We start from the raw sequence: 10,834 nt of genomic DNA, 5'->3' as shown, positions 1-10,834 counted from the left end.
ATAAAGAAATAAATTATTCTGTATGTACTTTATAGTAAATTAATTGAATATAAAGATATTGGGTTTAAATTAATATTAATACATTTAATCGATTAATGATTCTTACAAAAAAAAAAAGGATTATACTCTTTCTATAAAACATGATTCTATAATTCCTTCAAAATATAAAATTAAATAATAAATAAAAAATCATTGAACATATTACATTTTTTCTGATAGATTGTTGTCTTCAATTTTAATTACTCTGTGATCATCGTCATTATTAAGAAGATTTGATTGAATTTCAGTCGTATTGTTATCATTCGTTGTTGTTTGTGGCAATTCTTTATTAGATATTGGAATATATACAGATGGTTTTATAGGTTTTTGTTGTTCTGTTTTTGCAATTGAATATAGAATTCCGGCAACAAATCCTGAAATAAATAATTGACGAAAATTAATAATAGTTGACAATGTAATTATAAAAAAAAAGGAAGAAAAAATAAATGATATTTACCAACAAATATGGCAGAAACATTTCCTGTTGTGATTGGATCTCCAAAAAAAATCATTCCACTTGCAGCTACAGGCAATTTATTTAATGCTCCAACCATACTATATGTTGTACTCGAAGTTACTCTGACACACCAAGCTGATGTGTATGAAATACCAAATGCCGATATTCCTGAGAATAATATGGCCGTAATGAGCGTGGTACGTATATCCTCAGGCCTTAAAGAAAGAAAATAATAATAAGTAAATATAATAAATGACTAATTAAGAAGGAAAAATGTGATTTTCGCTTACAAATTTTTTTCGAAATTTTTTTCACTCCAATCTTCGACCATGAGACTCATTGTCATTAATAAAGGTATTGATAATAAATTATTGTAATATACAGTATCGAAATCTTTAAAATTAGTTGATCTAATACGTCTCCTCATTGTTAAAACGAATGCAGCAGAGGAAATACAATTAAATGCCATCCACAAATATCCTATATCAAATGTGATGCTAGAAGATTTTACAACCGCACTGGAACTATCCGATAATGCCGCTATAATAGATGAGAAAACCATCAACAAAAAACTTGTCATTGTCAATCTTGATATACTACAATCAAACCAAATAACTTCTCCATATGCTATTAAAATGATTGTTAGATTTTTAAATATTGTGTATACAGGAATTGAAAGATATTGTAAACTATTTAAACAAATAAAATAAATAAAAAAATTAGTTTTTACAAATTACAAATTTTTTTTCCTTTTTTTTTTTAAAAAAAAGTATTACCTTTTGCTTCCCGTATAAATCATAGCAACAAGTAACATTGCAATAGGAAACCCTATTAAACATGATCTAATCACGTTAATATTGAAATAATGCAAATTAAATTATAAAAGTTATAACGGTACTTACATTTTCGTGACAATGCTAAATCAAATTCTCGAAATGAAACAAGATTCAGCATTTTAAAAGCTCTTAATAAAACCACACATACTATTGACTAAGTAAATTAATAAGATACAATGTTTAGTAAAATTAATACAACAAATGCCAAGACCAAATAACAAATTGAAAATTATTAATAATAGAATAAGTTAATATAAACCTGTATTCCTAACAGTAAAAAATTCATATTAAAATCATAACCAGACAAAACATATTTGTTCGTAACTGTCATCAAGATGCTAGCAGCACAATATGTTAAGATCGGGAGAGTTCCAGTTGCAGATAAAAATGCTAAAATAGTAGGTGGTTGTGCCATATTTATTATAAAATTTCGTTAATAACGACCAACTAATTTATTGAATATATATTAATTATATTAAAAAGAAAGATTTCGACACTGGTATTTTTTTTTTAAAAAAAAAATACGTGTATTGAATAAATTTAATGATTTTTAGAGATAAAGGCTTTTTTTCTTGGTATTACAAATAATTGCCTTAAATAAATTTTTATGGTGATACTGTGGTGATAGTATGAAAGTAACAGGATTCTTTCTGGTGATATCCTTGTTGAAACTGTACAAGATATGATATTGGAATCATTGCTCGGAATCTTTTCAAGAAGCTAATTATAACCAATAACATGTTGCCAGGATTAACATTCGCGAATTTATTATAAATTATAAATTAATTACGATACGCCACAAGAAGTCATGATTTACAAAATTCTGGGCTTTGAGATTATGACATTGTGGCTATCACGTGTAGAAATTCGGAGGAAATCTTGAAAATCATATTCAAAATGAAATCTATTTCGTTTCATTCATTTATTATTTAAATTAAAATTACTGCACCACAACGCACAATTTGATTAAATCTTCTACATTAATCCGTATTTTACATTTTGAAATGAAATGAGGAAGAATTTAGGAAACCTGAAGGTTTTACCAATACAATTAGAATAAAAACTTATAATTAGTAAGAATAAATAATAAACGCGTTCCGATCCAGATTTATTTGAGTAATTTCATTTAATTATTTTTGAACTTGTACAAGAATTATTAGCGATACTACCAAATAGTAACTCGTAATTTCTATTGTAAACGTTTAAGAATTTTAACTGCCCTTTTTGTAAATCAGGTGACTAACTTATTTTTTAGTGATTATCAAGTTTGCAACCTTAAATATCTGTTGCGATATAACATCTTTTCTCTTCATCTAGCATAAAGCATACAACTTTTTTTGAAGCTTCCATCTTTTGATAAATAGGGGGGTCGTTATTATTGTGGATCTTGACATTAGGTTTAATCTTATACATTATGATCAATATTTTATGTAATAAGTAATATTATCATTCAAATAATATTTTATTAGTAATGAATATTAATCAATCATGTAATAAACTTATTTTCTCCCGATATTTTTTTTATGGCTAATAGAATTTTTAATTTTGGTGATCCTACAAAATAGGACTTTAAGTTTGCCATGAATAATATTCTAAGTAGGGGATATCTCAAATTAGCATTTTTAGAATTTATTAATAACAATGTTTTATAAAATTAAATTAGATAGTCTCTCAAAAGAGACAGATATTATATAGTACCATAATATGTAAATTACGAAGAGAAATCCATAATTATTCTTATCAAAGTAGGAAGTGCTTTTAGCCTCATATCAGGGCACCCTTTAACGGTTAAATTATTAGTGGTCACGCTGGGAAATCTTAATAACAGCTGAATTTATAATTGTATAAATACATTTTATTTGATTGTTTATTCAACGCTTGATTAAAGTTATACATTGACTATTGATTCATTTAATTTTAACAGTGTAATTAAAATTATATTAATGTTATTATTGAATTAAATAATATAACAATTCTAATCTAAATATTCATCCAAAGTCCTAATATATATGAATCTTCATATATATTATAGGATTGATTTCTTCATTCACTTCGTTTAATTTAATAAACAATGTATAATAAGTAGAACCTATTCAACCAATACGTTAATTAATAAAAATAATCATCATAAAGGAATTCTACAACAAATTTTTTTACCTTTGACTTTATAATGACAATTATTATTGTAGTGGATGTCATTTCAACAACGATTTCCTCTATTCTCCTATAAATTCTGTCTATTCTGAAACTTCAACGACATCAGTGGCTTTATCAACAGTATTGTCAACGGATTGTTGAATATCAATATCATTTTCATTTTCATTTTCACTCTTGGGTGCTTCAAGTTTTGCGGATTCTTCAATATTATTAATTGATATTGATTTCTCTTTTTCGAGAGATATAACAATAATGTTGCACTTTTTAAGCTCTTTGATCCATGAATCACGATCTTCTTCCGAATCAGCAATTAATTTATATGTTCTTGACTTGGTTTCAAGGTCAAATTTTGCACTTTCACCTATTTTGATTTTACAATTGGATGAAAGATCAATTGACTTTTGAGTTGATGGATCATTACTAGATCTGTAATAATACAATTTATCTTTAGTGAGCACAAAATAACGTTGGTTAAACGTTTTAAGCAATTGAGATTGTTTATGAAGGTTTCCTGTCTTAACTCCTTCGGGGAATACGGGTTTTTGTTGAATATTAATATCACTTTCATTCTCACTCTTAAGTATTTCAAGTTTCGTTGATTCTTCATTTTTCTTATTAAATGTTGATTTCTCCTTTCCAGAAGGTATAACGTTAACATTACACTCCTTAAGCTCTTTGATCCATGAATCACGTTCTTCTACCGAATCAGCAATTAATGTGTATGTTCTTGACTTAGCTTCAAGATCGAATGTTGTCCCTTCTACTATTTTGACGTTACAATCGGATGAAATATCAATAGATTTTTCATTTGATGGATCATTACTAGATTTATAATAGTACAATGTATCTTTAGTGAGCACAAAATAACGTCGATCAAATGTCTTAAGCAATTGAGATTGTTTTTGAAGGTTTCCTGTCTTGATTCCTTCAGGGATTACTGGTTCAGTCGCTTCAGAGGCTGGTGTAACAGCCACAATTTCTGCTGTTTCTGCTGTTCCTACTTTTTCTTGTTTAGATTCTTGTGATAATAAAGAATCTTGCTGGTTACTGTTACCATTAATAATGCAAAATAAAATAATATAAACAAATGATTCAAACAGAATTACATCAACAAGCAAAAAAAAAAAAAAAAAAAAAAAAAAAAAAAAAAAAAAAAAAAAAAAAAAGAGAAAGAAGAAAAACTAACTTCCTGCCGTCGGTAACTTCTTTTTTCTCCTCGTTCTCTTCCACTTTAATTTCTTTCTTCTTTAAGTCTTCTAAGAGTTTCTCATTTTCTATTTTTAGTTTTTCATTCTCAGTTTTTAAATTATAAACAATATCACTTAGTTCTTGATATTGAATCTTTAATTCTTTTAATTGGTCTTTATCAACTTCTTCGGATAATTTTTTGATAATTTCATCTTTTTTAATAAGTTCAGATTTATAATATTCAATAGTTTGTTGTGTGTTATCGGACATTATTAAACGCTTTTTTTTAAATAAAAAAAAAATTCGAAAGGAAAAAAAGGCCCCAAAAAGGATATCGATATACTAAAAAAGAAAGATTTACGTGTAAATGAAATTCCCTTTTTTAGACATAATATATTTCATCAAAGTTGAATGGTTTTCTTCCGATAAACAAAGTGATGAAAAGTACCAAAAGCATCTTCCTTGTAAATATGAAATAATGTTACAATTTCGATTTTAGTAGCAGCATTACTAAAGAACCCTAAAATAGATGTTCGAAAAAAGGCTATTATAATTCAAAATATTTTTCCATAATAATAATTTATTATGCATTTTAACAGTCGTACGCTATTTTTACATCAATAATACGGAAATTCTTCTGTTTGTTCTAGATTATAAAATTGGTTAGAATTTAACCATTAATCAAAAAATAACTTTAGTGGTAGTATATTGACTATCGCAATTACTCAAATTTATTATTTTCTTAACGCTGAATTGATCATCGTCTTTTAAATTTATATATCAGGTTTGCGTAAACCTACATGTACAAGGTGTAAATTAACATAAGGTATAAATTTAATATAAGTTTACGCCTAAAATGATAATTTTCATATATATATATTATACATAATACTGCTTTTTAGCATTTATTCATTTACTGTATAAAATTGTATTTATTTTTTTTTAAATATACAAATAAAGATAATAAATATAATTTTATTGAATACTAATAATATTAATACAGAATGCTATTGTTAATTATAGTTACTTTATAAACAAATATTATAATTTCGGTTAACCAGTAGGTTTCTTCTTCAGTTTCTTACTCTAGATTATAAAAATTGGTTAGAATGTTAATCATTAATCAGACAAAAAAACAAAAAAAAAGTCTTACCTTAGTATCTTGACCATTAGCAATTACCGCATTTTTTTCGATTTTATTATCATCTTGTGCTAAATTTTTTTGTGCATCTGCATCATTCTTTCCTCCTTTAGCAGCAATTGATTTGGTCGTCGTTTTTTGTGGTGGATTTTTCTGAGCTTCTTTTGTATTAGTTCCTTTTTTAGCGGTCGTCTTTTTATTGGTATTTTCTTTTTGTGTATCTTTTACATCTCCTTTATCAACAACTTTGTGTAAATCAACAGACTTTTGTATATCATCTTGTGCTAAACGTTCTTTTGCATTTATATTTCCCAATTTAGCAGCATCTTCGTATAATTTATAATGGTCAACCGCTTTAGCTTCATCTTTATCAATACCAATTCCGTCTTGATAACATTTACCCAAATAATATTCTGCGGGTGTGTATCCACTTTTTGCCGCTTTTTGATACCAATAAAATGCAATTTCTAAATCTACTTCAATTTCTTCGCCTTTTTCATACAAAATTCCAAGAAAACACTGTGCTTCCCCATACCCTTGCTTAGCTGATTTTTCATACCATTCGATTGCCTTTTTTATATCTTTATTAATTCCTATGCCATTTTGATAACATCTACCTAAATTATATTTTGCAATCTCACTTCCATTTTCTGCTGCTTTTTGATACCATTCGAATGCTTTATTTAAGTTTTTATCAACACTTATTCCATTTTCATAAAATCTACCTAAATTATACTGTGCAATTTTATTTCCATTTATTATTGCTTTCTTATACCAATAAAATGCTTTATCTACATCTTTTTCTATATCTGTATTATTTTCATATAAATCACCAAGAATACATTGTGCATCACCGTATCCCTTCTTTGCTGATTTTTCGTACATTTCAATCGCTTTGTTTATATCCTTATTGGCTCCTAGCCCATTTTGATAACATCTACCTAAATTATATTGTGCAACTACACTTTCATTTTCTGCTGCTTTTTGATACCAATATATTGCTTCTGTCAAATTTCTTTCTATTTCAATGCCATTTTCGTAAAAATAACCAAGTTTTTCTTGTGCATCATTATGATCTTGTTCAGCCGATTTCTTATACCATTCAAATGCTTCTTTTAAGTTTTTATCAACATGTATTCCATTCTCGTAAAATCTACCTAAATTATACTGTGCAACTTCGTTTCCATTTTCTGCTGATTTTTTATAATATTCAAATGCTATTTTTAAGTTTGCTTTTCTTCCAATACCGTTCTCATAAAACCATCCAAGTTTATTTTGTGCATTATCATGTCCCTGCTTAGCTGATTCTTCATACCATTTGATGGCCTTTTTTAAGTCTTTACCAACATTTATTCCATTTTCATAAAATTTTCCTAAGTTATACTGTGCGATTATGCTTCCATTTTCTGCTGCTTTTTGATACCAATATATTGCTTCTTTCAAATCTATTTTTATTTCAATGCAATTTTCGTAAAAATAACCAAGTTTTTCTTGTGCATCATTATGATCTTGTTCAGCCGATTTCTTATACCATTCAAATGCTTCTTTTAAGTTTTTATCAACATGTATTCCATTTTCGTAAAATCTACCTAAATTATACTGTGCAACTTCGTTTCCATTTTTTGCTGATTTTTTATACCAATTAAATGCTTCTTTCAAATTTTCTTCTATTTCAATACCGTTCTCATAAAACCATCCAAGTTTATTTTGTGCATTATCATATCCCTGCTTAGCTGATCTTTCATACCATTTTAGTGCTTCTTTTAAGTTTTTATCAACACTTATTCCATTTTCATAAAATTTTCCTAAGTTATATTGTGCTACTTTATTTCCAAATTTTGGTGGATTTGCTGATTTTTTATACCGTTCAAATGGTGGATTTGCTGATTTTTTATACCATTCAAATGCTTTAACTTCATCTTTTTTAGTTCCTTTACCAATTTCATAAAAAAATCCTAAAATATATTGTGCTTCACTATGATTTTGGTTAGCTGCTTTTCTATACCAACTAAATGCTTCAGTATCATCTTTTTTAATGTTATCCTCATTTTCATAATATTTTCCTAAATTAAATTGTGCGAATTTATTTCCATTTTCTGCTGCTCTTTCATACCATTCAAATGCTTTGACTTCATCTTTTTCAACGCCTAATCCATTTTCATAAAGTCTGCCTAAATTATATTGTGCTACTTTATCTCCAATTCTTGGTGGATTTGCTGATTTTTGATACCATTCAAATGCTTTATCAAAATTTTCGCCTTTTTCATATGAAAATCCAAGTTTATATTGGGCAAATTTATCTCCATTTTCTGCTGCTTTATTGTACCATTCAAGTGCTTTTTCAGAATCTTTCTTATTTTCATATAATAATCCAAGGTTACATTGCGCTTTACTATAATTTTGATTGGCCGATTTTTCATACCATTCTAATGACTTAACACTATCTTTTTTAGTATATTGATAATATCTACCTAAACTATATTGTGCGAATTTATTTCCATTTCCTGCTGCTTTCTCGTACCATTCAACTGCCTTTTGTATATCTTTTTTAGTCCCTTTTCCTCTTTCATATAAAAATCCAAGTTTGCATTGTGCATCATCATATCCTTGCGTAGCAGATTTTTCGTACCATTTAAATGATTCAAAAGCATCTCCTTGATTAACGCCTTTACCATATTGATAAAACCTTCCTAAATTAAATTGTGCAAACTTATTCCCATTTATTGCTGCTTCCATATAATATTTAAATGCTTTTTTAGAATCCTTATTAGTTCCTCTGCCTTTTTCATGTAGTAATCCTAAAGTATATATTGCATTATTATATCCTTGCTTAGCAGATTTTTCGTACCATTTAAATGATTCTTCATAATCTCTGTCAACACTTAGTCCATCTTGAAAATATCTGCCTAAATTAAATTGTGCAAATTTGCTTCCATTTTCCGCCGATTTTTGATACCATTCAAATGCTTTGCTTAAATCCTTTTTTCCTTCATATAATGATCCTAAAATATATAAAGCATTATTATATCCTTGATTGGCTGATTTTTCATACCATTCAATTGCTTTAATATCATCCTTAATAACCCCAATACCATGATGATAACATCTACCCAAATTAAATTGAGCAAATTTGTTTCCATTTTCTGCCGATTTTTCATACCAATAAAAGGCTTTATTTGAGTCTTTGGCAACCCCTTTACCATTTTCATATAATTTACCCAGATGGACTTGACCACATACACTATTATTTTCCGCAGCTTTTTCTAAATAAGTATTTGCCAAATCATTATTGACATCAGTTCCTATTCCATTTTGATAACATTTACTCAAAAAAATTTGAGCAATAGGATAATTATTCTCCGATGCTTTTGAAAGTAGTTCAAACGCTTCATCATCATTCTTATTTACAATAATACCATTATAATAAAGAAAACCAAAGAAGAAAATATATTGAGATGATGTTTGATTTTCAATAAGCCAATCAGAAATTTTGTTTGGTTGGTCGATATGAGAGATATATTGATTAAAAATTTGATTCATTTCTTTAGAATTATACCCTATTTCATCTTGTATTTTAATTGAAAGTTCAATTAATTCATCAATAATAGTTTGAATGTTATCTGTTGAATCAAGCCTTTCTTTAATTAAATCATCATCTTGTATAGGTTCAATCATATCATCTTGTATAGAATCACTCGCGATCAAATCCGAATCAACTTCTGTCAGAGAAATCTGGCAATCATCATCACCTAAAACTAAATCATCAAAATCATCTATATAATCAAAATCTTCATTTGATGATTCTTTCTCAACATCATTTTTTGTAGAAATAATAGAATTGATTTCTTCATCAACTTCCTGAGAAATTATTGATTTAAGACATAAAACGACCTTTTGAATGGGTGGTCTTTCATCAGGATTATCTGACCAACACGCTTAATTAAAAAAAAAAGAAATTACATCATTAATTTATTACATTAAATCATTATTTTTTTTCACGTAAAATTATGAATTATTTACCTGTATATAAATTACTATATTCAAGAGGTGTGCCTTTAATAATCTCTTCTCTATTTCCTTCCATTATATGAAAAGCTAAACTTGCATCATATTGTGAATCTTCAAATGGTCTACTTCCACTCGATATTTGCCAGAAAAGTACTCCAATACTATAAATATCTGATTTGAAATTTACTAAATAGAATTTACGACTTCCATCTTTGATACAAACATTATTCAAGTATTTTGGATCTATATAAGGTAGTAAACCAAATACATCATTAGAGTTATCTGATACTTCATTCGATTTTTTAGATAAGCCAAAATCTGCGAGTTTAATAGTATTTTTATGCACCAGTACATTTTGTGCATGCTAAAAACAAAAAAAATCAAAGATGAGTAAATTTTATTTTTATAAATTAAAGAATATTAGAAAACTATAGACATTACCAGATCACTATGGATTATGTTTTTATTATGAATACATTCTATAGCACTTGCAAGTTGGAATGCTAAACGATATTTATCATCCCATTCAAGATTTTTGATATTCTCTTTTAAGTAAGAATATAATGACCCGCCATCTGCATATTCTAAAACTAGTGAATACTGAAGGTCAACTTTTGAAACTCCATAAAACCGTAAAATGTTTGCATGAAAATCAACTTCTAATTGCATTTTAAGCTGTTATAAAGTTGATAAAAATAATTAAATAAAATGAAATTTTCATTATTTTTTTTTAAAAAAAGAAGTAAATTATTTACTGATAACATAATTACTGACCTCATTTATAATTTCTTTAACGGTCAATTTAGATGGGGTTTTCACCACCAAAAGAGTATCTGTATCTTTCCAGTTTGCTCGAAATATGCTTCCAACTGAACTACTCTCGTCCATTGGTTTTGTATGAGTAAATTCAGAATGATCATAATATTTGATATATTTTTTTTCAACCGCTTTTTCTATCCAATTAATATCATCGTCGAAATCGGTAGCCTGCATCACGATTTTCGACAT

At 27.4% G+C, this 10,834-nt stretch overlaps 3 protein-coding genes across 3 annotated transcripts; all 3 read right to left on the bottom strand.

Annotated features, from left to right (window-relative positions):
* Window positions 1-201: 201 nt before the first annotated feature.
* OCT59_005736 (GDP-mannose transporter) lies at window positions 202-1,747 on the bottom strand (the record flags this gene model as incomplete). Its single annotated transcript, XM_025314307.2, has 6 exons — window positions 202-413; window positions 497-711; window positions 787-1,185; window positions 1,273-1,324; window positions 1,399-1,486; window positions 1,592-1,747. The coding sequence occupies 6 exons, from the start codon at window positions 1,745-1,747 to the stop codon at window positions 202-204; spliced, it is 1,122 nt and encodes a 373-aa protein (XP_025185286.1).
* A 1,414-nt stretch (window positions 1,748-3,161) lies between these two features.
* On the bottom strand, window positions 3,162-4,975 carry OCT59_005735 (uncharacterized protein). The gene is made up of 2 exons (XM_025324584.2): window positions 4,676-4,975; window positions 3,162-4,536 (listed from the first exon to the last, which is right to left on the bottom strand). Exons 1-2 carry the CDS (start codon window positions 4,945-4,947, stop codon window positions 3,570-3,572), a joined length of 1,239 nt encoding a protein of 412 aa, XP_025185287.1. The 5' UTR covers window positions 4,948-4,975; the 3' UTR covers window positions 3,162-3,569.
* Window positions 4,976-5,585: 610 nt separating this feature from the next.
* Window positions 5,586-10,834, bottom strand: OCT59_005734 (uncharacterized protein; the record flags this gene model as incomplete). Its single annotated transcript, XM_025314308.2, has 5 exons — window positions 5,586-5,763; window positions 5,831-9,753; window positions 9,839-10,190; window positions 10,268-10,501; window positions 10,601-10,834. 5 exons carry the CDS (start codon window positions 10,832-10,834, stop codon window positions 5,731-5,733), a joined length of 4,776 nt encoding a protein of 1,591 aa, XP_025185288.2. The 3' UTR covers window positions 5,586-5,730.

This window comes from Rhizophagus irregularis, chromosome 14 (genome assembly GCF_026210795.1).
Source record: "Rhizophagus irregularis chromosome 14, complete sequence".
NCBI classification, from domain to species: Eukaryota; Fungi; Glomeromycota; class Glomeromycetes; order Glomerales; family Glomeraceae; genus Rhizophagus; species Rhizophagus irregularis.
This window is presented reverse-complemented; position numbering and strand designations above follow the sequence as displayed.

Excerpts from the sequence above, each read along its gene's own strand:
- OCT59_005735 (XM_025324584.2), bottom strand. The coding sequence starts at position 4,947 with ATGTCCGATAACACACAACAAACTATTGAATATTATAAATCTGAACTT. Across the intron at positions 4,537-4,675 it reads GAAGTTACCGACGGCAGGAA|TAACCAGCAAGATTCTTTAT; the intron begins GTTAGTTTTTCT and ends TAATGGTAACAG.